The 26,196-nt window shown below is 39.3% G+C and overlaps 4 protein-coding genes across 11 annotated transcripts; all 4 read left to right on the plus strand.

Moving 5' to 3' along the window:
* Positions 1-1,300: 1,300 nt before the first annotated feature.
* Positions 1,301-13,679, plus strand: LOC121782797 (probable sulfate transporter 3.3). Of its 3 annotated transcripts, none has more exons than XM_042180742.1 (11): positions 1,301-1,754; positions 2,307-2,514; positions 2,671-2,842; positions 3,457-3,522; positions 11,825-11,938; positions 12,045-12,161; positions 12,237-12,363; positions 12,440-12,726; positions 12,814-13,004; positions 13,079-13,244; positions 13,328-13,679. In XM_042180742.1, the coding sequence occupies exons 1-11, from the start codon at positions 1,418-1,420 to the stop codon at positions 13,484-13,486; spliced, it is 1,944 nt and encodes a 647-aa protein (XP_042036676.1). In that variant the 5' UTR covers positions 1,301-1,417; the 3' UTR covers positions 13,487-13,679. The 3 variants fall into 3 exon arrangements, with proteins under 3 accessions (XP_042036676.1, XP_042036677.1, XP_042036678.1); XM_042180743.1 differs by having other exon boundaries at positions 1,627-1,758; XM_042180744.1 differs by lacking the exon at positions 1,301-1,754 and adding an exon at positions 2,133-2,136.
* A 1,003-nt stretch (positions 13,680-14,682) lies between these two features.
* Positions 14,683-16,817, plus strand: LOC121780687 (nudix hydrolase 25-like). The gene is made up of 5 exons (XM_042178318.1): positions 14,683-14,871; positions 15,382-15,432; positions 15,685-15,777; positions 16,002-16,096; positions 16,419-16,817. The coding sequence occupies exons 1-5, from the start codon at positions 14,806-14,808 to the stop codon at positions 16,630-16,632; spliced, it is 519 nt and encodes a 172-aa protein (XP_042034252.1). The 5' UTR covers positions 14,683-14,805; the 3' UTR covers positions 16,633-16,817.
* Positions 16,818-18,068: 1,251 nt separating this feature from the next.
* LOC121781725 lies at positions 18,069-19,848 on the plus strand. Its single transcript, XM_042179422.1, has 2 exons — positions 18,069-18,299; positions 18,459-19,848. Exons 1-2 carry the CDS (start codon positions 18,069-18,071, stop codon positions 19,638-19,640), a joined length of 1,413 nt encoding a protein of 470 aa, XP_042035356.1. The 3' UTR covers positions 19,641-19,848.
* Positions 19,849-21,047: 1,199 nt separating this feature from the next.
* On the plus strand, positions 21,048-25,588 carry LOC121782595 (mitogen-activated protein kinase 9-like). Of its 6 annotated transcripts, none has more exons than XM_042180505.1 (13): positions 21,048-21,192; positions 22,036-22,157; positions 22,458-22,546; positions 22,802-23,210; positions 23,287-23,414; positions 23,503-23,562; positions 23,729-23,878; positions 23,991-24,146; positions 24,231-24,368; positions 24,451-24,524; positions 24,791-24,889; positions 24,966-25,228; positions 25,315-25,588. In XM_042180505.1, the coding sequence occupies exons 4-12, from the start codon at positions 22,805-22,807 to the stop codon at positions 25,225-25,227; spliced, it is 1,473 nt and encodes a 490-aa protein (XP_042036439.1). In that variant the 5' UTR covers positions 21,048-21,192; positions 22,036-22,157; positions 22,458-22,546; positions 22,802-22,804; the 3' UTR covers position 25,228; positions 25,315-25,588. The 6 variants fall into 6 exon arrangements, with proteins under 6 accessions (XP_042036439.1, XP_042036436.1, XP_042036437.1 ...); XM_042180503.1 differs by lacking the exon at positions 21,048-21,192 and adding an exon at positions 21,362-21,592; XM_042180504.1 differs by lacking the exon at positions 21,048-21,192 and adding an exon at positions 21,634-21,962.
* Positions 25,589-26,196: the final 608 nt, after the last annotated feature.

Consider the following 26,196-nt stretch of genomic DNA (forward strand, 5'->3'; position numbering starts at 1 on the left):
TAAAATTTGGCCTAATTAGAGCTTATAATATTCATTGAATGCTGAAACCAGTAGTAATGCACCGTCCAATAAACTATAACATCAAATCAATCCAAAATCATGCCAAATTTTTGCAGGGAATATTATTTGGTAAGGCATGTGAACAAATCAATTATTGCTTAGTTACAAAACAATCACACACACACACACACACACACACACACAGTGACACACTCTATTGACGCAGTACTAACTTATGTCTATTTTTTAACCGTGTATAGTAATTTGGTAAGTACAGTATATACGGAGTAGTAGCATTAGGTAGCATAGAAATTACCATTGATATTGTGGAGTGTATAACACTAAATAGCTAAATTGCTAACATTTTACTAAGAAAATACTACCGCTGATTTGTCTAACTCAACCATTAATTAATTTATTTATACCTTATAATATACTCCACCTGTCACCTGAAATATGTCATTAATTTTGTCTACAATCAAAAGTCATTTATTATTTGGTCCATCCAAAAATTGGTAATTTTATTTACATGAGTCTCATTTTCCACTATCCTCACATCTCTTTCTTCTATTTTATCAATTTTGCATGTATCATCCACTATTAAGGTCATTATCAATCGATGAAGAGAGTATTACTTTCTACATAATTTCAATTTTTCTCATGTCTATACAACAACTAATGCAGTAGGTCATTTCTATCGAATTTATGTACCGAATATTAAAATCAAACTATATAGTATATGTGAAGTATAAAGTAAGGGGCAATTCCATTGAAAACTTTTTAAAAATGTTTGAGAACTGAATATCATATTATAAGTTCTTTGATATATTAATATTAATTCGCATCACAAAACATCTCAACATCTGATATTCAATCATAAACTGATATTCTTGAATTAGCGAACTGATATTGAGTTAGAAACTGATATGTTTTGTAATCACAATTGATATTAATATATTTGCAGTCTGATGATTTTGATAGTCCTTTTGTGTTCTTACTTCAAGAAATTTTTTTGAAATAAACCATCTCCTATAAAGCAAAAACTATAATATATACTCTCTCCGTCCATGAAATAATGTCACCATTTGCCATTTTGTTTCGTCCACAAAATAATGTCTACATTAATTTTTTTGTTTTTTTTTTCCATTTTTAGTAAGTGGATCCACTTCCTACTAACATATTACACTTAGATGTATATAAAAACTGTGACTCGGATTACACTAAATTTTTTCCACCCACTTTTCTTCAGTACTCCATATTTCCCTGTCTATATAGAAGCGAAGCATGCACGACACAGAGTCACAGTTCTCATCCATGCAAATTATAGAAAACTCTCTCTCTCTCTCTTGATTGTATACATAGCCAAGTTGGGCGGGTAGTTTTGTACACTAGCGCTCTTTGCTAATATTAAACCAACATGGAACCAAATCCCTCTTCCATCGAAATCCCCATGGCCACGGAGCTCCACCGCGTGGCCCCCCCGCCCCCCCGCACCACCTTCGACAAGCTCAAGAGCCGCCTCAAAGAGACCTTCTTCTCCGACGACCCCCTCCGCCAATTCAAGGGCCAGTCCTCCCGAAATCAGCTCATCCTCGCCGCCCAATACATCTTCCCCATCCTCGAGTGGGGCCCCAAGTACAGCCTCCGCCTCCTCAAATCCGACGTCGTCTCCGGCCTCACCATCGCCAGCCTCGCCATCCCCCAGGGCATCAGCTACGCCAAGCTCGCCAATCTCCCCCCGATCGTTGGACTTTGTCAGTAATTTCCTCCTTCCTTCTTTCTTTCTTCCTTTCTTTAAAGTCGAGTCGAAAATAACATGAATTACTTAAAAAAAAGGTATATGGTGAAATGTGATTTGCATATTTGAGGGGCAAAAATGTCCAAAAATAGTGCAAAAGTACATGAAATGTATTAAAGTCTTTTCGTCGGATAACTTTGGTGCTATTAATTTCTACGTGGTATTCCAAATATGCAAATGACATTCGCAAGATACTTTTTTTGGTAGTTCACTCCTTTTTATTTTGTAATCAGGTTTGATTATTATGAAATTACAATTTTGCCCCTGATTAAATTTTAAACAAAAGAAGTTCGTTTCATTCCTCCCTTGTTCGCGTGAAATTACAATTGTTGGACTTTGTTTGTACTTAATTTCCTCCTTTATTTAGAGTCAAGTCGGAAAATATCATGATTTCTCATTTAGAAATTTGGTTCGATTCTTATGAAATTACAATTTTACCCCTGATTAAAGTTTAAAAAAAAAGTGTGCATGCATTAATGGGTTTTATGGGTTTTGCTATGATTTGCAGATTCAAGCTTTGTGCCGCCATTGATATATGCTGTTCTCGGGAGCTCAAGGGATCTGGCGGTGGGCCCGGTTTCGATTGCTTCGTTGATCATGGGAGACATGTTGAGAAGAGAAGTTTCACCATCTCAAGACCCAATATTGTTTCTTCGGCTTGCATTTTCTTCTACTTTTTTTGCTGGACTTTTTCAAGCATCTTTGGGATTTTTAAGGTTGGATTGACAGTCTTCTTCTCCTACAACATTAAATTCAACTACATGAATAAGTGCAGCTCAGTCATAAATAAGTTTCTGATGAAAGAAACAGACAATAATAATGACTCGTATATAATTTAAATAAATGACATTTTTTTTTGTTTTTTTTTGCAGGCTTGGATTTATCATCGATTTTCTATCGAAAGCAACTCTAATTGGATTTATGGCTGGAGCTGCCATTATTGTTTCCCTTCAGCAGCTTAAGAGTCTTCTTGGAATCAAGAATTTCACCAAGAAAATGGGCATAGTTCCTGTCATGAGCTCTGTGTTTCACAACATACATGAGGTCATTTTTTATCTGCAAAAAAATTCTATGAAAATTATATTTTGTAAAAAAAATTATGCCATTAATATTTTATTCTATATATACAATTTAAATTAAAAGAAAAAATACAGGTATATTTTTTTGATTAAAAGTTAGGACAATTTGATTCAGTGATCCAAGTCGTCGTCAGTCAATGTTCCCATACCTATAAAAAGTTGATATGTTGCCTGTTTACTAATATACAAACGTTACAAAACAAATTAAAAGGGTGTAAAGAAAATTTTGCACATGCTGACACGTCATTTTGTCTCAAATATCATATATTTTTGTTCCTATATATCATACCTTAGTTGGTTCTTACTTTTTGAACACGAGATTTTAAAAAATTGTATTTAATAAGTTAAATAGATGCAAAATAAATTAAATAAGTCAATAGTTTAAAGTGGAATAGATATTAAAGTAAGAGAAATTACTAAAGTGTGTTGATGTTTATAGAAAAATGACTGAACTGTATTGAGACGACAAAAAAATGAATAAGACTCAACTATACCAGACTAAGTTTTAACTCATCTTTTTTTGTAGATTATTTTCTTACTAGTTTTAATCCTTTTTTGTGGTTTTGATTTTGGTTGCAGTGGTCATGGCAAACAATATTAATGGGATTTTGCTTCCTAGTCTTGCTGCTTATGGCTAGACATATTGTGAGTATAAAATCTCTTTTTTTCCTCTCTCTCTCTCTCCATTATGAGTTTTTTTTTATTCTTCTTCTTCTTGTGACTTTGGATAATATATTAAAGAAGGCTGATGATGTGGTAACTGAAATAAATATAATGAGTTTTGGTAGATTAGATGTGAGTGTAAAAAAAGGAAAACATGTCAACAGGTGAGGACCTTTAATTTTGGACCATATCTAGCTTTAGAAATCGCTTTTCTCAGACATAATTGTAAGCCATTTGTTTTATCATATGTCGTGTTGTATATTGTCTAGTCTAATCCTAGTCTAATAAACTGAGCAAACCTACAAAACTGAATTATCTTAAATCAATCATTGTAGACAGTCACTTGACCTAGTTGTGAAATGATGAGTCCGCGAATTTTTGATGATGATAAATGCTCGTAAAAATAAATTACGACACAGAGAATTTTACGTGGTTCGATTTACTGAGGTAAATCTACGTCCACGGGGAGAAATGAGGGCAGGTTTGTATTGCTTGATCTGCGAATTACAGCTTACAACACAGACTTGCTATATGATTATTTCTCTAGAGTGATTCCAACCCTTTTCTATCAGATCTAAGTTCTATTTATACGTTGAACTAAGATCGTGGCTTACATCATCACTCTAGGTCGTGGAGGTCGTGTAGGTCATGGCCTAAGATCGTGGCCTGAGTTGACGCCACGTGGTAGTGGGTGTGTTGGAAGTTGTGGAAATCCTGCATGGGTCCACTAACTCCTTGTTCGGTCGAATACTGAGACCGAACTGCTTTGGTTGCCGATCTGAGAGTAGAGCTTGATGCCGACCTGAGAGCAGAGCTTGATTGGTTGGCTTTTACCGAGCTGTAGGCTGAGGCCGAACTCTTTGGTAATGCCGAACTCCTCCGAACTCTTTGGTAATGCCGAACTCATACTCTTCCTTGGGCTTTGGGCTGATGGGCCGTCACTGCTGTTGGGCTTGTTTAGTTCGTACCCCATCACTACCCCCCCCCGAAAGACGAAGTGAATCACTTCGGCGAAGCGAGTCACTTCGGCATTCTGGATAAAGGTACGGGGGAGGCTGACGTCAGGGGACGTGCCTTGCATGTGACTGCATTAAATGCGACAGTAAAATCCGGCCGTTGAATCCTGAAAAGGTGGGATTCGAAACGGTGCGACGATTTTGAAATCTTCGCCGAATCTGATAAATATGCTCTTTCTTCCTCATTTGAACACCTTTGCTGTTGCGTCTTCTATACTCTCTCTTTCTCGAGAAATTTTCTTCCGCTTTCAAGAGCTTCTTCAGACTTTCTTCACTTTCAAAAAGTAAGAAAAATGTCTTCTTCTTCTTCTTCGGTGTCGGGTAGCGGTAGGAAAGGGGATAAGGGGTCTTCTAGCCGGAAAGAATCCGGGGAGAAGACCGTAGAGTATTTTCACAGTATCTTGAGTAAGGATACTGTGATATCCCTTCACGAGAAATATTTTTTACCTGGGGGGAAGGCGGTGGTTCCCGACGATGATCATAGGGCTAACGACCCGCCGGAGGGTTATGCCACCGTTTACGAAGCCTGCTTAGAATGCGGGCTTCGTTTTCCTCTTCCCCCACCTTTTGTAGAGCTTCTTGATTTTTTTCAACTCCCTTTAGGTCAGGTGACTCCGAACTCTTGGAGGCACTTATCGGCTTTTGCTGCCGAACTGCGTAGGCTAGATAAGGATCTGTCTCTGAGGGCAATCCTTAATTTTTTCCAGTTTAAAAGGAAGGGATCTTGGTTTTACTTGATCCCCTTACAGCCTTTTAGGGCCTTCTGCAAAACCAAGTGGCCGAAATGGCAAAACCGTTTCTTTTTTTATAATAGGACTTCGGCTCCGGGCTTTCCTTGGAGAAGGCCGAAGTCCGTGATTCCCCATCCTCGGTTAGAACCGTTGGCCGAGCTCGAGGGCGAGCTCAATAAGATTCCTATGATTAGGAAACAGTATTCGGAAACTGAGCTCGTCAAGGGCGACCTCGTGTTCAATATCTCGTCTTCGGACGAAGAGGCCGAGGGTGAGGATTTCTCTCTATCTTTATGCTCTACTGCTTTAACGAAGAAAACTAACCTTGTTTTCTTGCTTTTTGGCAGTGTTCATGCTGAATAAGGCTATCCGAAAGTCCTCCGAGCTTGAGGAGCCGGAGAAAGAGAAGGCTACCAGCTCGGCGCCTGATGCCGAGAAGAATCCGAAGAGGCAAAAGACCTCTTCGGGTCCAAAGAAGCCGGAGTCGACTTCGGCAAGTAGGAAGGGGAGGACCCAGAAGCCCCCGAGAGCGCCAGAGAAAGACGTGGTCTTGGCGCCTCCTTCGGAGCATATCTGTGAGCCATTTTTATGGCCCACGGACTTCGCCGAGGTGAATTGTCTTCTTGATTCTTTGGCCTGGCTTCTGTCCTGTATTTTTGGTGCCCTCTGTTGACTTTTTTCCTTATCCATTTTCAGAGGAACGATATGCTCTCCAAGCTCGTCGCCGTCGAACTCTCCAAAGCGTCCAATGACTATGCCGAGATGCAGAGGAAGTTGGCGGCTGCTTGTCATCGGGCCGAACAGGCTGAGGCTAAATTTGAGAAGGCCAGAGCTGCTAGGATTTCGGCCCAGGATGAAGCTCAGTTTGCCAAAAACCAGCTCGTCATCCAGCGAGAGCAGGCGAAGCGGAGCGATGCTGCTGCCGTGGTTGCCCAAGGGGAGGCTCTCCGTGTTTACACGGAGAAACTCTTTTTGAGCAGCCAGTTCTCGGCCTTTGTCGGTAGCCTGGTAAGGCTAATTGCCGATAAGGGCGAGCAGGGGGCCGATGTCGTGCTGCCTCTGTACAGCCGAGAGATAGCAGCTCGGCTTCAGAATCTGCCGCTCCTTGAGGAGCTCGCTTCATCCTCGGTCCTGCTTTCTGCAGACCGAGTCCGGAGTTGTCGAGCTGATCGGGACGAGAACCTGGAGGCTATCTTTGCCTCCGTGGGACCCGTTTCACCCGCTTCGACTTACAACGGAGAGGGTGAGGCCGAGCCGCTGGAGCGGGAGGCCGAAGTCGAGCGAGTCGGGCATCCGGAGAAGGAAGCCGATCAGGAGACGCAGCAGATCGGCTACGGTGGCGCCGAGCAGGCTGAGGAGAGCAAGGAGGCAGAGGCTGAAGCTGAAGCAGATAAGGAGAAGGAAGCTGAACCTCACCGAGAAGGTGGAGACGAAGCTAGCGAAGTATGATTTCGTCTCCCTTCTCTTAGTTTAGTTTCTTCCTTTATGTAAAATGGCCTTGAAGCCCTCCTTGTATAGAAAAATTTTTTTTCTTATGAATGAAAAAATTCTTCTTTCTGCTCTTGTGTCTTCGTATAGCCTTTCGTACTCTCTTACTCCTGTTGTGGTTTACTACCTGCTCGGTAAGCTGAAATGCCGAACTGACGTAGCTGCTTTGTATTCTTAACTCTCAAGGAGCTGGAGGTACTTCACTGGAAGCGGCTGTACTCTTCGGCTTTAGACGAAGCTGAGAAAAGAGCTATAGCCGATCAGACGAAGAATGACGAGCTTCTGGCTCGTTTAGTGAAGCTGGATGCCGATAATAAGGACTTAGAGTCCGATAAGAATGATCTGGAGGCCGAGCTGAACACGACCATTGCTGAGAGGACTGCGTACGAGGATTACATCCGTGTGCGCGGGGGAATGACCATATCAGATGTTCAGAGTCGAGTTGACGAACTGTGGGAGGAATATAATGTACTCCGGAGGAACAATGCGCTGGAGAGCTCGGCTTGCCAACAAGTCGTGACATCATTGCGGCGCTGGGCTTCTCGGTACAACATTGTTCTTTCTCGGCGCCCCTCCATAGAAAGATTCCTTCGGCATATCGTGCCAACAGATGCTCGCACTCCAGATCAAACCTTTGATTCACTTGCTCAAAACCGTACTCCAAGTCAGCAACGAACTCTGGAACAGCCGGAAACGTCAAGACGAGAACAGGCTGAAGTTCGTAGAGGAGCTGTGATTATGAGTGAGCAAGATCAACAAATGCTTCGTGAAGAGACTCTTCGCCGCCGAGGTGCTAGGGCTTCCCGGGCTCAGAGAAGAGGTGGCAGGTCGATTAGAGCATCTCGTCGACCTGCTTATTCTGCAGCTGCCTGGAACGCCCGAACTCAGCTTCACGAGGATTTTGTGAATAGATGGCTCAACTTTAGCAACCCTGGACAGTAGAATAGTCCTTTGTAATAGCGTAACGCCATCTTGTAGGGTAGCGGAGTTGTGTGCCGAACAAGATTTGAAAATGAAATTTTGTTTTTGTTTTCGCTTCTAACACTGTGTATTTACAGCTTAGCGAAAAAAATTTCATCGTACTTGTCCTCGGTCTTATGAAGTAAACTTCTTTGACCGGACTTGTCTTTGGTCTGATGAAATAAACATCTTTGACCGGACTCGTCTTTGGTCTGATGAAATAAACATCTTTGACCGGACTCGTCTTTGGTCTGATGAAATAAACATCTTTGACCGGACTCGTCTTTGGTCTGATGAAATAAACATCTTTGACCGGACTCGTCTTTGGTCTGATGAAATAAACATCTTTGACCGGACTGTCTCTGGTCTGATGAAATAAACATCTTTGACCGGACTCGTCTTTGGTCTGATGAAATAAACATCTTTGACCGGACTCGTCTTTGGTCTGATGAAATAAACATCTTTGACCGGACTCGTCTTTGGTCTGATGAAATAAACATCTTTGACCGGACTCGTCTTTGGTCTGATGAAATAAACATCTTTGACCGGACTCGTCTTTGGTCTGATGAAATAAACATCTTTGACCGAACTCGTCTTTGGTCTGATGAAATAAACATCTTTGACCGAACTCGTCTTTGGTCTGATGAAATAAACATCTTTGACCGGACTCGTCTTTGGTCTGTGTTCTAATTTGGCGATTTTTGTCGCCGGGATCGAACTTTCCCTTGTCCTAATTCGGCGAGTTTTATCGCGTGGATCGGACTTTCCCAGTTAACCGAAGTGGTCTTATGCAGTAAACCTCTTTGACTAGACATGGTCGTCCTCGGTCTTATGAGGTAAACTGCTTTGACCGAACTTGGTCGTCCTAATTCGGCGAGTTTTATCGCGTGGATTGGACTTTCCCTTGTCCTAATTCAGGCAAGTTTTATCGCGAGAATCGGACTTTTGTTGCAGTTCGTTTCAGACGAAGTGCTTGATTCTTAAGCAGAATTGTGGTCTTGTATCCTCTTTAGAAGCTTTGACACACAATCGTGGGCTTGTTGCAGCTCGTTTCAGACGAACTGCTTGTTTAAGCTGAATTGTGGTCTTGTATCCTCTTTAGAAGCTTTGACGCACAATCGTTGGCTTGTTGCAGCTCGTTTCGGACGAACTGCTTGTTTAAGCTGAATTGTGGTCTTGTATCCTCTTTAGAAGCTTTGACGCACAATCGTTGGCTTGTTGCAGCTCGTTTCGGACGAACCGCTTGTTTAAGCTGAATTGTGGTCTTGTATCTTCTGTAGAAGCTTTGACTCACAATCGTTTAGCTTGAATATGTTCTAAGAAGGGGATCAGCCTTCGAAGAACAAGATACCTCAGTAACATTTGTAAGAGACGACACGCACATAGACAAGGCATATAGACAAATAAAAAGCACATAGAGACGAACAAAAACCAAGCAAACCAAAGAAAGCACATTGACCGGACTGTCTCTTACAAATGGAACTTTTTGAGGTTGGAAACGTACCATGTTCGGGGTACTTGTGCTCTTGACACGAGTCAATTTGTAAGACCCTTTGCCGAGGACTTCTGACACCCGATATGGAACTTCCCATGTGGGTTCGAGTTCGCCCAGCTTTTCTGCTCGGCTTACTTCGTTGTTTCTCAAGATGAGATCTCCCACTTGAAATTGCAGCTTTTTCACCCTTTGGTTATAATACCGGGCTACTTGCTCCTTGTACTTGGCTGCTTTTATGCAGGCCAATTCTCTTCTTTCTTCGGCCAGATGTAGTTCGGCTCTTAGTCCGTCACCATTCATTTCTGAGGAGAAATTGAGTTCGGGGACTGGATATGCCGATCTCAACCGGAATCACGGCTTCAGTGCCGTACACCATCGAGTTCGGCTCCGGTGTGACTTCGGTCATTTCGCCGGCCTCTGATTCCGGCTGCTGTGATTGCTATGCTTGATGGTGCCGAACTGATTGCTCGGCACTTTTAAGCGCAATCTGCGAACACACTTGCTCTTTTTCGATCACCTCGGATGACCGCTATCTCTCCTTTAGTGGAGAAGGTGTCCGGCGAGGATGCCTCTGATCGCTATGACCGGGCTTCTTTTTGTCTTCTCTAGATGAGCTGTCTAAAAGACCGTTTTCGACGGTCTGCCTCATCGGCACGAGAAAACTTGTCCGCAATGTCCCACATCTCTTGAGCTGTTTGCGGACCGCACTCCACGAGCTTTCTGTAGAGAGCTCCGGGCAGGATTCCATTTTGGAATGCCGAAATGACAAGTAGATCATTGAGATTATCTACCTGTAGGCATTCCTTATGGAATCTCGTCAGGAAGTCGCTGATCTTTTCGTCGCGACCTTGACGTATAGAAAGCAGCTGAGCCGAAGTATTTCGGGCTTCCGCTTTCTGAAAGAACCTCCTGTGGAAAGCATCCATCAGATCTCGGTAGGATCTAATGCTGCCTTGAGGAAGGCTGTCGAACCACCTTCTGGCGTTCCCGATGAGCAGCTCGGGGAACAGCTTGCACATATGGACCTCATTGAGACCTTGGTTCGCCATATTATACTGATAGCGTCCCAGGAAGTCATGAGGATCCACGAGTCCGTCATAGGTTATCGACGGAGTTCGGTAGTTCTGTGGAAGGGGAGTTCGGGTAATATCGTCCGAGAACGGAGTCCTCAATGCTCCGTACATGGCGAACCCGACATTTCTTCGGTATGGAGGAGATGGAGTTCTCCTGTGATTCCGGTACCGAGGATTCTTTCTTCTGGAAGACATGACACTACTGCGGTAGTGACTGTCTCGTATGGAGGGAGAGGGAGAATCCGCCGTTTTTGTCCCCGGCTGCTTTTGGCTTTTTTGCAGGAAGGTTAAGAATTCCTCCTGCTTTTCCGCCAAAAACAGCTTGACAGCCTCGTTCAAATCGGGCTGCTGGGAAGACTCGGTGTGACGGCTTTTGGAGCGGCTTGTTCCTCCACCATGAGAACTGGTGGTGGATTTATCCCTAGGCTGTTTTCCCGACCTATGGGATGGATTGGCTTCCTCCTGGTTCTCACGGGCAGGAATACGGGTACTCTGCGATCTGGTATGCATTTTTTGGGTGGAAAAAATGGATCAAAAATTCGCTTTATCACAAATTTTGTTCTCTGTTTCCCACAGACGGCGCCAGTGATGAGTCCGCGAATTTTTGATGATGATAAATGCTCGTAAAAATAAATTACGACACAGAGAATTTTACGTGGTTCGATTTACTGAGGTAAATCTACGTCCACGGGGAGAAATGAGGGCAGGTTTGTATTGCTTGATCTGCGAATTACAGCTTACAACACAGACTTGCTATATGATTATTTCTCTAGAGTGATTCCAACCCTTTTCTATCAGATCTAAGTTCTATTTATACGTTGAACTAAGATCGTGGCTTACATCATCACTCTAGGTCGTGGAGGTCGTGTAGGTCATGGCCTAAGATCGTGGCCAGAGTTGACGCCACGTGGTAGTGGGTGTGTTGGAAGTTGTGGAAATCCTGCATGGGTCCACTAACTCCTTGTTCGGTCGAATACTGAGACCGAACTGCTTTGGTTGCCGATCTGAGAGTAGAGCTTGATGCCGACCTGAGAGCAGAGCTTGATTGGTTGGCTTTTACCGAGCTGTAGGCTGAGGCCGAACTCTTTGGTAATGCCGAACTCCTCCGAACTCTTTGGTAATGCCGAACTCATACTCTTCCTTGGGCTTTGGGCTGATGGGCCGTCACTGCTGTTGGGCTTGTTTAGTTCGTACCCCATCACGAAAATATTTATTGTTGGTTTAATAAAATATTTGATATCTAACCCCTAATTTATTTTTGAAGTTTATGGAGTTTTAAAATTAGAGGAATAATAATATTTGAATTACAGAGTATAATAAGAAAAAGTATACTTAATGAAACAATATTGCTTTGACCATTACCAAAATGCATCATTTTGTACACGGATCATACAATAGAGATAATTTGAAACTTCGTAATTTAATATATCGTTTTAAAACCGTGTGAATTTGATCGATTTCGTGATATAAATTACTATTATCTCGAAATTACACAATATGTGATGGTGATTGATTATGCAGAGCATGAGGAAACCAAAACTATTTTGGGTGTCAGCTGGAGCCCCTCTAGTCTGTGTAATAATTGCAACACTGCTGGTTTTTGCAATGAAAGCTCAAAATCATGGCATCACTATAGTAAGTATTCATGCACATTTTACATTTTATTTAAATAAAATAAAAACCTCGAATTCGCGGTATAGGTTCAGTGCAAGTGACTTATACGTACGAATGAATTGTGTAGATTGGGAAGCTGCAAGAAGGGCTGAATCCTCCTTCGTGGAACATGTTGCGTTTGCACGGTAGCTACTTGCCCCTCGTGGCGAAAACCGGCCTTGTCACCGGCATCATATCACTCACAGTAAGTGCCATGTTGTTATAACTTAAACTTTCAATATTAAAAATCAAATCTTGAAATGGGAGTGTGTGAAAACAGGAAGGGATTGCAGTTGGGAGAACTTTTGCTGCATTGAAGAACTATCAAGTTGATGGCAATAAAGAGATGATTGCTATTGGATTGATGAACATAGTTGGCTCCTCCACTTCTTGCTATGTCACAACTGGTAATTCAATTAAATCCAATTTAGTTCAATCATCTTCAAATTGTGTACTAATTCATCAATCCAACATTTTCAATAGGTGCATTTTCGAGATCAGCAGTGAACCACAACGCGGGCTGCAAGAGCGCGGTGTCTAACATAGTCATGGCAGTGACAGTGATGGTGACACTCCTCTTCCTCATGCCACTCTTCCAGTACACTCCCAATGTCATCTTGGGGGCCATCATCGTCACGGCTGTCATAGGCCTAATAGACGTCCCGGCTGCCTGTGAGATATGGAGGATCGACAAATTCGACTTCCTAGTCATGCTCTGTGCCTTCTTTGGAGTCCTCTTCATCTCTGTTGAGCAAGGCCTTGCCATAGCAGTTACTACTCAACTCTCTCACAACCATCATAAAATGTTTTTGAAATTTAACCAAATTGCAAAAAAACAATGACATGTGTAAGTGTAGGTTGGATTGTCCATCTTCAAGATTCTGATGCAGATCACAAGGCCTAAAACAATTATGCTGGGGAACATACCGGGCACGGATATATACCGCGATCTCCAGCATTACAAAGAAGCTCTCAACGTCCCCGGCTTCTTGATTCTCAGCATTGAAGCTCCTATAAATTTTGCCAACACAACTTACCTTAAAGAAAGGTTGCTTTTAACTCAAATTCAAATGATCAAACATTTCATGACAAATTACATCACATTTCACCCTCATTTCTCAGGATCACAAGATGGATTCAAGACTATGAAGCAGAAAATGATGACTCCAAAAACAAATCCCAACTCAAATTTGTGATTCTTGATTTATCAGCTGTGAGTGCATTAGACACAAATGGGGTCTCATTTTTCAAGGATTTGAGGATGGCATTGGACAAGAAAAACTTGGAGGTGAGCAACATTTTTTGTGTCTATTGAAATTTGAGATGACTTAGTATAATTTTTGTGTAACTTTTGCTTTTTCTTGTACACAGCTTGTGTTGGTGAATCCATTAGGGGAGGTGATGGAGAAACTCCAGAGATCCGACGAGGCGAAAGAGTTGACAAGGCCTGATGGTCTGTTCTTGACAGTTGGGGAAGCAGTGGCTTCCCTTCTTTTATCAACCAAGAGCAATTCATCCAATTGTGTATGATTTTTATCATCAGACTTGAGAGGCCAATGCATTATAAATCTCTTCTTTCCCTCTGTTTTTCAATGTAGCATTTATGTTGCCATCTTCTCTTATTGAAGGCAGAATTCCACAGCCAATCAACCATGTGTCTAGTTTGACATAAGTTGGGCTCTTTACCTATCTATATTTGTTAATATAATGTTTCATAGTAAAATGTTTTGATGCATGGGCTAAGCCCAAATTAAGTTGGGCCAAGAGGCCCAATTTCAGCCCTTCCAAAAAAAGTTTTTGTTTTCATATTTTTTTGGGAATTTTTTGATTTAGAAGATAAGTATTTCAATATCTTGATGAGAATAAATCTAAAACAACACATTCAATTCAAAATTGGGTTTTACTTGTATGGAGATATATTATAAAATTAGTGGAGCTTTATCTCAATAAAATGTCAAAGGAGAAAAAAGAAGACTTTTCAGATATGGCACCTGAAGAAGACTATCATAAATTTTTTACTTTTATACATTACTATTTAAATAAAAAATACTAATAACCTTATCTAAAGTAATTACAGCTAATAAATAGAGTACAATGCAACTGAACAGAAATTCCATCAGTATAAAGATTCTTCATTCCATTAACTTTTCAAATGTCAACGCCACCCTTTTCCCCCACCACCACTTTTCACCTTTATTTATTCCACTTCAAACCCAATCTTTAAATACACCAATACATTCAACTGCAACTTGCAATTTTAATTAGACTATTTAATTTTATTTTTTAATCCTTTCCATTTTTTCATCACAATTTTGATGTTGATATTCAATTTCTATAAAACCCATAGGAAATGTGAGATTCCCACCAAACAATTAATAGTATTAAAATAATAATTATTATATATGTATATAAAGTGACTATAAATAAGAATCATAGTATCAATTTTTTGAGGGGAAATGGCTCTTGAAATTTAATATTAACAGTGGGAATGAATGGTTGAAAATCAGCAATTATGAAGTAGACATTAATGAATGAGTTAAAGGATAAGATTAGATTATATCGGCTGCTCATCACCGTATCTTTCTTCCACTAAATAATTAGTAATAATAATATTGAAGATAATTAATTATAAAAAAAACTTTCAAGAATTAGATGCGCACGAAAAAGTCTCTCTGTTCACAACGTACTCCACGTCATCATCAGCTCATTCTTACACATTCAAAACAGTAGAAATGAGGGTGTTTGACTTTCTGCTAAAGTGATATTCTGATAGTGATCTGTATTTTTCCAGAGATTCTCTCTCTCAAATTTGGAGACACAGGTGAAATTCAGCTAAGGAGAGAGAAACAATGGAGGGTCTGCCCTCTGGCTATCGCCCTAACGTTGGAGTTTGTCTCATCAATGATGATAATATGGTAAGTAGAAAAGGGCGAAAGAAGAAAAACACAATCTTTGTTGCTTTCATGGGAAAAAAAATGCGTTCTTGATTTAGTTTTGGTGTTGGTGTTTGTGCAGTTTTTGAGTAATTTGGTAATGGGTGGTTGGTTTTCAGTTTGTTTTGTTGTTTCATGTCATCAAAATGCAATCTTTTTATCCTGTTTGATTAGGAATAATGAGGGTATGGAAAGATTTCTTGTGATTTTCATTTTATAGCTCAAAAGAAATAGTTTTCAATGGTTGGAAGCTCCTTTGCTAACAATTTGATGAAAAAATTGTTTCTTTTTTGTGGTTGTGATAATTTCTGAAGTTATTTGATTTATCCTAAAACCCTCTTATAGTTGGGGTTTTATATGCTTTTTGGAGTATTTTTCTCTCTCTTTTTTCTTGATTTTAATTTAGGCCCATGTTTAATAGGAAATCCCCTTTTAAGATTTTGTAAATATAAACTCAAATTGATATGGAAATGACTGTCTAATTATTTGCAGGTGTTTGTGGCTTCTAGACTTAATGTTCCTGGAGCATGGCAGATGCCTCAGGTAAAGCCACAGTTAGTTTGAACTTTGAAATAGAGCAATATTTGTGACTGTTTTTATTTTTTCACTTAAATTTCAATTTAAAGATAGTTGCTATAATCTTTCACTGAGAGTGGCTGCTTGTTTCTGTTTGTTGAGCTTGCTTGTGTGGAAGGCACTGGTAGTCGATTTATATGATTCAAATCTCTTTGAATACATTGATTTGTTATCTGAATATGCATTGTCAAATGAAAAATTTGTGCATAACTTTCATAGGGTGGTATTGAAGAAGGAGAGGAACCGAGGTCTGCAGCGATCAGAGAATTGAGGGAAGAAACTGGAGTCGTGTCTGCTGAAGTAGTAGACGAGGTTTGTTAGAGTCGATGTCATATTACTGTGATGTTTGCTTGGTTTATTGAATGTTTCTGCAAGTTTTTTTTCCAAGTTGTGAGTTGGAGGCCTATTAGTAGCATGTCTTTCGTTCATTTTCAATATGCGATAACTATTAAAGAAACTAGCTACTGATGCTAATTCTTGGCTAAAAAAGTGTGAACAAGTTTGTTGCTCATTTCTCAAGTCTTTTGAATCATCAGGTTCCAGAATGGCTGACCTATGACTTCCCTCCGGCTGTAAAGTCAAAGGTGAATCGACTCTGGGGTGGAGAATGGCACGGACAGGCACAAAAATGGTTAGTTCACGACTCGTTACATTTGGTTAACTTGTGTAGTATCTCCCAATTTGTTTATGTCTGGTTTTGTGGAGTTTAAATGTTGTCATATTCCTCAAACACCCTTCTAGCTGTTGAAGAGTCGATTTTCAGAATGGTTTGATGTACTTAAACAAGCACGTCTCGTTTAGATTTCACGCACCAACAAACAAGAAATCATGATTTTCTGAGTTCTTATTGATGCACAACGGCCTAGAGCCCTAGACTATATTTAGTTATGTGGTGTCACTAATGAGATGTCTCTCTGCACGAAAGAGTTACCTCGTCTCGTTGCAATGGACAGGTTTCTGATGAGATTCACAGCAGAAGAGAGTGAGATCAATTTAGCAAATGGTGAAACAGATCCAGAATTCTCAGAATGGAAATGGGCTACACCCGAAGACGTTGTTGAGCAGGCAGTCGACTACAAGAGGCCGACGTACGAGGAAGTCGTGAAACATTTCCAGCCTTATTTCACTGCTGAAAAAGCTACAAAATGCTACTCAAGTAAATGGTGAAAATTATACCTACACTAGTCTGTTTTGCACTTTTTTTGCATATTTTTCTTGTGGTTGTTTGTTGTTGTTTGTCTTCAACTTACTATAATTATTACAGCATGGACTCATTGTAAATGTATATGGGGCTTCAACTTCCATATTATTAGGCTGCTGTTTGGTTTCTAATAAAAATGATTCCTCAATAATCTATTGTTTTTATGTGTTTCATGTAATTATATCTATGCTCTCTACTTGTGTTTTCATATGCAAAATGGAATTTTTGTTATTGGGTTGCCATTAAAAAGTCTCCATTGGCCAACCCAAAAATTTAATTAGTTATTAACTAATTGAGTTATTAAGAGTTTATAGTGTTTTATTTATCATCTATTCAATTATGAAAGAGCATTCTTAACTCATACCTCAAACCAGACCATAATTTTGTCACATCATTATTTTCTGTTGATATACCACTCTAATAATTCCACACCACACCACACCACAACTTGATTTCTGTAGTTCATGCTTTTTATCATCCAATTTCAATTTTATTTTTTAATTATCATTATTTATATAATTAAATTAACTAACTCAAAATTACATTAGTTAAATATCAAATACTTATTACATAGTTAATGTTATCTATAATTACATTATTTAAATAGCTATCCCTACCTATTCGTTATGAAGTAAAGTAATCAATTAACGCAATTGATTAATGTTAAAATCATTTTCATACTCCTTTCGTTCCAAGGTAATTGAGACATATTCCTTTTTGGATTGTCCTAAAGTAGTTGAACATTTTTTTTATAGTAAAAACTTTATCATTTCTCATACTTTAGTTTCTCTTTTTCTCTCTTAATTTATTCCTTTCTTACTTTACTTTGTTCACTTTAATTTTAATACATCAAATTCTTAAATCTCGTGTCCAAAAAATGTCTCAATTACCTTGGGACAAAGCGAGTAATTTTATGGTAGTAGTTTATAAAAGATGATTTTGTTGTAAAAAAAATCTTGTTGTAGTTCTATCGCTATAACGCTCGCTCTGGATACATCAGACCTCTCTCCAAGTTCCGATTCACATAGGTCCGCCGTGGCCCTGACCTCTCTCCCTTACCATAACGCACAGACCAGATCGAACCCCTACAGTCGCAGTCCGACCCCAATTTTTTATGATTAAGTTAGTGAGGCTATTTTATTAAAGAGTGTAACAAAACGAGATCAATTGAAATACTCACTATGTAGAACTTTTTTATTCTCGAGTTGTATTTAATACTAGTAAAATAAAACGAGAATACATTTTTCTAGAAAGTTGTAGTAGTAAAGTACTATTAGTGTTAATAATTTAAGGACATGTCGTATTTTTTTGAGAGAAGGAAAGTACTATTAGTGGTAATAATTTAAGGACATGTCGTCTAGTGTGAATCAAGACAGTAAAATTCCAAAAATTGAAGTGAAATATGAAGAGTCAGCAAGAGCCACCACAACCACAACCACCGCCACCGCATGCAGCTGCAAGCACCGCCGCCCACGGCCGCACACTTGAAAACCTGAAATCGCTAGTGCTGAAATGCGCCATCGCTTCATCTCCATCTAAATCGCTCTCCCTCGAACACACCACCTTGATCGAGAAGCGTTTTCAAGAATCAGTCCCCTCTATCCACACTCCTGATCACCCCACTTATCAATGGGTACTACTTTGCTTCCCCATTTTCTACAAATCTTGTTTCAACCATGCATTTTGATGATATTTATGATGATGATGATGATGATGATTATGATGTTATGAATTAATTGCATGTACAATTTTTATGTTTTTTTTTGGTAATTGCAATGTAAAATTGGTGTAGATGATTGAGAATGCTATAAAGAAGTTGAAAGAGGATGGGGGGTGTTGTGATGAGGGGGGAATATGTAGGTTTATTTTGAAGGAACAAAAGGACTTGCCTTGGGCTCATGATACTTTCCTTAACCACCATTTGGATAGGCTTTCTACAAATGGCACCATTACTAAGAACTATGATGGTTGGTACTCCATTGCCCCCCCTAAGCCCAGCCCCGGGCAGAGGATTACTCGTACTACCAGCCTTCGCCCCGCTGCTAGTTCTAGTCCAACGTGTGCTTCTAGTGACACTTCCGACTCTAGCTGGAGTTCCGAACTCAAGAGGAGAGGAACGAACAAGTGTAATCGTGGGAAAAGGAGGCAATTGCATAAGCAGAATGCGAGGGGAAGTGTAACTCATCCCAAGTTGAAACGGGGTGGAGAACGTGCTTGTGTTCCGGGACATGGCAGGGGTAGGGGTCGGGGGAGTGATTATCCTTGCAAGGAGGGTGTGATGGAAGAAGCGTGCATTGGCCGAGTGGAAGGTGATTTACGCTTGGATGCTATGCCAATGGTCGATATAATATGTCTATCGACAGATGATGAGGAGACAGATCAAACGGAACAAGTCCCTCATGCACAAGAAAGTCAAGATCGTCTGAATCTTGCTATTCGGGAGGATCAAATCGTGCGAGTGGAAGGTGATGCGTGTATGGATGGTACGCCAACCGTAGAAATACTATGTCTATTGACAGATGGTGAGGAAACTGATCAAAGGATTCAGCCACTGGAACAGAATATGGGGGATGAGTGCTTTACTCGTGAAACTATTCCTTCATCACGCGGGAGCAAAAAAGTTAGGCAGCAGAGGAAAAACATCCAGTCAGGGCAGACTCGGAGGGGAAGGGGAAGGCCTCGTAAAATAGAAACGCAGGATGTGAATTGGGTGGGACAAGAAGACGAAGACAGTATGGATGCGCTCATCGATGAAGTACAATATCAGCTTACAACACCAACAGAAATCGATGGAGCTGATGTAAATCTTCAGAGACAAGGAGATATGAACCAAGAAGACAACGGGGAACCAATAGATCGTGCTGAAACAAGGCCAAGACGTACTAGAAACAAGTCCATTAATGTTGCGGATGGATCTAAACCATCGAATGCTAGGCCTGCTCGGAGGAGGAAGAAAGTGAGTGCTCTTGTGTGAAGCATGTTACAGTAAGTTGCAACTATGAATTAGTACCTAGCTTCATTGCACATTTTGTTGGTGATGACAATGAAGATGACTGAAGTTGAAGCCACTCATACTTGGATCACTTTTGGCTATCTAGAGACTTGAGTATGTTTATATGATTATTATATCCATTTTGATGTTATAACAAATTACCAATGGAATTCATATAGTATTGTAATGAGGGCTTCTACTACTTTTACCTTTCTACTTCTTTTAGATGGCCAAAGGATTTCTTCACTAGAATCTACTTGTGCAAAAACCTGTTTAAAGAACCTTGATTTGGCAAAAGGTAAAATAAATGCAAGTTATGAAATGTATAACCACTTGATCAAATGCATTATTCCCTATATTAACTAAAAGTAATTAAAGTTTCTTTTTTATTTGTTTCTTTTGAGAAGGAGTACTAATGTTTCATTGTTAAACATTTTCTTTTTCTTATAATGAGAAAATACTTCTATTTACTCTTTACGAATCATTTCAAGTGATTTGTTTTTTAGGAACTTTGAACTTAAATCAAATTATAATTTTAAAAATAAAATTATACATCTTCAAATAATATTTTACTATATGTTTAAAAACGTGAAATTGTTTTTGATTTACGATCGATAAAGCTAAGTAAGTAGTCATCAAACTATGTGTCTCGAAATTCTGAATGATTGTAAATTAGTAGTACTAGTAGTTTAATGAGTACTTAAAACAAACAGTTGTAAATTAGTAGTAGTAGTTTAAGGGTGTCCACAATGGTGGCCCTTGAAGGCCACCAAATATGACCCGGCCATCATTCGTGGCTCTCATGTGGCCCTCCGGCCTCCGCAATGGTAAAGTAACAAAATTAACAAAATTAACGAGGGCCACCAAATGTGGCCCTCTATAAAAAAAATTAATTTGTTTTCTTTTTTTATTGTTATTTTTAATTTAACTATGTTAAATTTTAGTAGACTAATAATTTGGGAAACAAACATAATTTAATAAAGTTACGAATTAGAGTCAAATTTCCGTCGTACTATTGATAGGGGAAAATTGTACAACGAATTTTTTTAAAAAACACAACATAAAAAATGAAGGGATTGGAAGTATACAAAGAAGTGAAAAAAATGTAAATGGAAGTTCATATTTATAAAAAAATTTCGAAATTAAAAAAAAAAAAAATTGGCGGCCCAGCCACGAAACGCGGCCCGCTGCAGCGGAGGGCCGCGGCTCGCCCTCGGCTCTCGGCCCTGCGCCCCGCCTCTCGGCTCTCTGCAATGGGTGGCTGCGCACGGAGCCGCGGGCCGTGGCTCCCCATGGTGGACACTCTAATATTAAAAACAAAACCACAATTTATTAGCTCCAAAAAATTGAATAAAATGAAATCAAACATCTGTAAGAAACAGCTAAACCCAATCACATCTGTTTAAGACGATAAAAAATCTGCAATTTGGTTGAGTAGATCATCTGTCATATGACTCATATCATATCCATTTCATCGAAGACTGTATTCAAATTCGCCGCCGTTTCCATCTTCACGCAATCCACCGACGAAAAGGTAAAGCCCACCACTTGCCGCCAAACACACACGCACCCACACGGGTGTGTGCGTTTTTTCGGAGTGAATTTCACGCGCACGACATAGATAAGGCTCGCAATTCAAAGCATGATATTTTTACTTATTTAATTAGCTGAGTTTTGTCCTTTTCCACGGCCGAATGGACGCGGGGGAGGTTGTATATACATTGAATTTCTGGGCCATCTTCATTGACGCTTTCCTTTCACCAGCTCTAACCTAATTGGCTGTATTTAATCATTTTCCAATTCCCCAATCCTGGGCTTTTTTTTATCAACTTCACAAATTGGGGTGAATTTTATTGGTAATTGGTTGATTGATATCTCCATCTCTTTCACTCGCTCTAGTTGATTTCAGTTCACACCAAATTGGTGGAAATCGAGTGAGTATATTTTATATGGACCTCAATTTTTTATTTTATTTTATTTTTTTGTGTTGTAGATCTCAATTTCGACTGGTTGGGGGCAAAAAAAATCAAATCTTGAATTAGTTTAACCGTGACATGTGTTTAATTGTATACTGTATAAATTAAAGAGCCATTATATTTTATATGGATCTCGAATTTTGGCATTTCTTGTGTAGTAGTAGATCTCAATTTCGGCTGGTTGGGGAAAAAATCAAATCTTGAATTAGTTTAACTATGACGTGTGTTTAATTGAAGGAAGTATAAATTAAAGAGCCCCCACCGCTCTGTAGCTGAGAAAGCATAAGTTTTCACATGGTTTATCTTATCTCTGATATTATATAATAAGGTATTCAAATATGCCCTTTCAATTGCATTTAATAACTGTATTTCGTAAGATGTCAACTCATTTTTATGTGTAGGTTGTATAAATAGAAGTATCCTACTTGAATGGAATTGTGATTGCCTGTGAATTTGAGCTGCCATTCTCCGGAAGGAAACCTCATTATCTCTCTTATTCTCCTTTTGGAAACTAATGATTCAGGTAAGTATGTGTGATTGCAGATCTGCTTTTTGTGTTCCAGAAATTAAAAAAAATTCTGGTAATTTTATCTTTCATGATTCAATCAATAGCCCGTTGTGTTATGATTAGGATCTTGCTTAATCATCTGAGAAAAGGGACTTTTTTCAATCTTTGTTTTTGTGGGTGTGTGATCCCCCCTTTGAAGTTTGGGGTTATTTTGAATTGCACAAATAGGGGAGCTTGTTTTTTTATGTTTTGATGTATAATTACATTTTATGAAAATTATACTCCTATTGTTCACTTCTTTGGAGTTGGATGTAGGGAATGCTGTATTGGCTGCAACTTAATATGATTATTTGTGATGTCCTTTGCAATGATTATGGCCTCTGTCTTCGCTCAAGAGCTCAACAGTATAAACTTGCTCTCTCATCTTCTTGAATTCTGCTGATAGTGTTAACTTTCTTCATGTCTAGGATTAATGAATGCAACCAACCTTATTAAACTTTAAATTATAAATTTAGTATAAGAATTGTAGTCGATTTATTTTTTGGGTATTGTCACAACATCACTACAATTTCTGTTCATTTGATAAAGTTATTATTCTCCCATCTGAATTTCTCATGTATGTTATAGTAAGTGCCTGATGTTTCTTTTTGTCTTGTCAGAACATGCCTTTCAAGGACTTCTTCACCGAGTATGGTGAAGCGAATTTGTACGAAATCCAAGAGGTTGTTGGTAAGGGAAGTTATGGTGTTGTGGCTGCTGCAGTTGATACCCACACTGGAGAAAAGGTGGCTATAAAGAAGATAAATGACATTTTTGAGCATGTCTGTGAAGCTACTCGCATTCTCAGAGAGATCAAGCTCCTCAGGCTGCTTCGGCACCCGGACATTGTTGAGATTAAGCATATCATGTTGCCTCCTTGTCGGAGAGAATTCAAGGATATATATGTCGTGTTTGAGTTGATGGAAACAGATCTTCACCATGTTATCAAGACGAATGATGACCTTACTCCTGGGCATCATCAGTTCTTTTTGTATCAGTTGCTTCGAGCTTTAAAATATATCCATTCAGGTAAGCGTTTTATCTACTTAAGTTCCTTTAGTTCTTCTGTAGTTACTAAGAAATCCGTTTTTTAAATTTTCGACAGCAAATGTTTTCCACCGGGATTTGAAGCCCAAAAACATCCTTGCTAACGCAGACTGCAAGTTGAAGATATGCGACTTTGGGTTAGCTCGTGCATCATTTGGTGATGCCCCATCTGCTGTTTTCTGGACTGTAAGTAATTATGTGTGATTTCATGGAGGTCACGATTTTTTATTTATTAGTAATATTTTAATTTTGTTGAAATGTTGTTTATCTGAAGGATTATGTGGCTACCCGGTGGTATCGTGCTCCTGAACTTTGTGGTTCTTTCTTTTCCAAAGTAAGTTCCCTTGTCTGGAAATCACTTTGTGCTGTCTATGAAAATCTCTCTATAAAGTGATTGTGTAGACTAGTTGCTGAATTACAAGAAAGGATAATTCTTTGACAGCATACAAGATATTGAGATCCGTGTGTTTGATTTCCTTAATGTTGTTTTCCTATTACAGTATACCCCGGCTATTGATATCTGGAGCATAGGATGCATATTTGCAGAAATGATAACTGGAAAACCATTGTTTCCTGGGAAGAACGTTGTCCACCAGTTGGAACTCATAACCGATCTTCTTGGCACACCTTCTACTGAGGCCATCTCGAGGGTTTGTTCCTTCGTCATGACTGAACTTCTCTCTTTGCTTGAAAATCAAGGTAGACAAATTTAAATTGACAAAACTTATCATTTGACAAGTTGAATCCTTTTCTCACATATAGATTCGAAATGAGAAGGCCCGGAGATTTTTGAGTGGCATGAGAAGGAAAGCACCCATACCTCTGTCGCAAAGGTTCCCAGATGTTGATCCCCTGGCTCTTCGTTTACTTCAGCGTCTAATTGCATTTGATCCCAAAGATCGTCCATCTGCTGAAGAAGTAAGTATTGCTATAATAATTTTTCATTGTAAGGACGGATGTGTTTGCATTGGCATTGGTAAAAAAAACACCATATTTGTACAGGCATTGTCAGATCCATATTTTTACGGGCTGGCAAATGTGGAAGATGAACCGTCAACTCAACACATCTCAAAATTTGAGTTTGAATTTGAAAGAAGAAAGTTGACCAAAGAAGACGTGAGGGAACTGATCTACCGCGAGGTACGAGCATTACTAGTGAAGTGTGAATGATATTGTACTTGCGTTAGCTGTTACTTACGTTGTATCTTAATTAAGCAAACAGATCTTGGAGTATCATCCCCAGATGCTCCAGGAGTACCTCCGTGGCGTGGATCAGATTCACTTTATGTATCCAAGGTCGGGCTATTAAAAGGAATCTGTGTTAACTCTGGTTTGACACACGAGAATTCCAAGCGCTTTATCGTTCCTAATTAATTACCAGTCATATGTATCTAACTCGATTTTCTTTCTTCCTCCTGCAACGAGTCATTTCAAACGTTAAATGTTAGTATAAATTGATTTCTGTGTACGTATGTGAAGTATATGCTGAACTGTATGATTAGGAGATCACCGTGGTGGTTACGTTAATATTATCCTCTAAACTTAAGAGTATGATTTTTCAGTGGAGTCGATCAATTTAAGCAACAATTTTTCCGACTGGAAGGACAAGCCGGGAAAGCAGGCAGGCTGCCAATGAGGAGGCGCTACGCTTCCTTGCCCAGGTAAAGTGCCTTGCCTGGATATGGTGTCCATCATGTTTCGTTCATATCCTAACACCCTGATTTGATTTGGTGGCAGGGAACGCGTGTGTGGGCTCATTGACGATGAACCTGACCAAAGCGATTCCAGAAGCCGAGCAGTGGTGCCAGTTCCACGCCCCGCCCTAAGGAGTCCCAAGAATTCATTGGATATCAAAAGATCAGAAGCTCCAAACGCTAGCGCAAAAGCTAGGCCGACAAATGATCATAAGACATTGTGCTACAGCGCCCGTTGCTTGCTAAGAAGCGATAGCATCAGCGCTTCAAAATGTATCGGAGTGCAAGGAGAAGACTACCTATGAGGTTAGTATCTTGTTATATCACTTAACAACTATACATACATTCCTGATTTAAATCAGCCTTGATCTAAATCTTGTTTCTTTGATCAGGTGCATTCGCCTCCGGTCCCCTCCTTGTCAACGTAGGTTCGATTATCGAGCAAACCGGGCGTAGGTTTGATGGTGACAGCGTTTCTATTATGTAGAAAGTTGGTTGATGAGGATGGCAAGATTCTTAATTTATGGACGTTTTGTTATTGTTGTTACATCAACAAAGTGTGTGTATCATTTTAAATTTGTTTGGGTAATTTGCATTGTAACGATTGAACAATTCGTGTAGACATCTGACGATTGATGTCATGAAATAGATTTGCACTTGTTTTCATTTCTTTGGCTTCTAATCTTTATGCTTGAATTTTATGAATATAGTTTCTTTTTCTGTCTTTGATGGAAGAATTCTCTCGTTTACCGATGAATATCATAGATCGAAAAAATAATTATCAATAAATATCATGTATCGAGAACAAAATATTACTGCATTCATTTACGAAAATTAGTTTCATTTAATCAAATAAGAAAAATAAGTCTGTTTACAAAAATTAGTTTCATTTTTTATCAATTAAGAAAAAAATAGATAAATTAGGAGAGAAACTAAGGGAAATAGTGAATAAGTTTTCATAATTAAAAATGAGATTAATTTTGAGAAATTACGATTTTATATTTTTGTTAATATTCGCATATCTATTACTCCTATTAGACATAATCATCATTTTACAATTTACTAGTAGATTTTTATAATATTTTCGATCGATTTTGATTTTAGATTTTTTTTTTTGCAAACCACTTAACACTATCATGTGTTTGATAACTAAGACAAGGAAAGAAAAATTAGGAGTATCAAATTAATACTTGAATTCATGAACCATATCGCCCATTTTTTGTATAATTAACGCTGCAAAACCATTTTTCCCTAAATATTTTAATGAAAGATCA

This window comes from Salvia splendens, chromosome 20 (assembly GCF_004379255.2).
Source record: "Salvia splendens isolate huo1 chromosome 20, SspV2, whole genome shotgun sequence".
In the NCBI taxonomy this organism is placed as follows: domain Eukaryota; kingdom Viridiplantae; phylum Streptophyta; class Magnoliopsida; order Lamiales; family Lamiaceae; genus Salvia; species Salvia splendens.

Excerpts from the sequence above, each read along its gene's own strand:
- LOC121782797 (XM_042180742.1), top strand. The coding sequence starts at position 1,418 with ATGGAACCAAATCCCTCTTCCATCGAAATCCCCATGGCCACGGAGCTC. Across the intron at positions 11,939-12,044 it reads AAAATCATGGCATCACTATA|ATTGGGAAGCTGCAAGAAGG; the intron begins GTAAGTATTCAT and ends TGAATTGTGTAG. Across the intron at positions 13,005-13,078 it reads ACAACTTACCTTAAAGAAAG|GATCACAAGATGGATTCAAG; the intron begins GTTGCTTTTAAC and ends CTCATTTCTCAG.
- LOC121780687 (XM_042178318.1), top strand. The coding sequence starts at position 14,806 with ATGGAGGGTCTGCCCTCTGGCTATCGCCCTAACGTTGGAGTTTGTCTC. Across the intron at positions 15,433-15,684 it reads GAGCATGGCAGATGCCTCAG|GGTGGTATTGAAGAAGGAGA; the intron begins GTAAAGCCACAG and ends TAACTTTCATAG. Across the intron at positions 16,097-16,418 it reads CACGGACAGGCACAAAAATG|GTTTCTGATGAGATTCACAG; the intron begins GTTAGTTCACGA and ends TGCAATGGACAG.
- LOC121782595 (XM_042180502.1), top strand. Across the intron at positions 23,563-23,728 it reads GTGGTTCTTTCTTTTCCAAA|TATACCCCGGCTATTGATAT; the intron begins GTAAGTTCCCTT and ends TTCCTATTACAG. Across the intron at positions 24,369-24,450 it reads GGGAACTGATCTACCGCGAG|ATCTTGGAGTATCATCCCCA; the intron begins GTACGAGCATTA and ends TTAAGCAAACAG.
- LOC121781725 (XM_042179422.1), top strand. The coding sequence starts at position 18,069 with ATGAAGAGTCAGCAAGAGCCACCACAACCACAACCACCGCCACCGCAT. Across the intron at positions 18,300-18,458 it reads ATCACCCCACTTATCAATGG|ATGATTGAGAATGCTATAAA; the intron begins GTACTACTTTGC and ends AAATTGGTGTAG.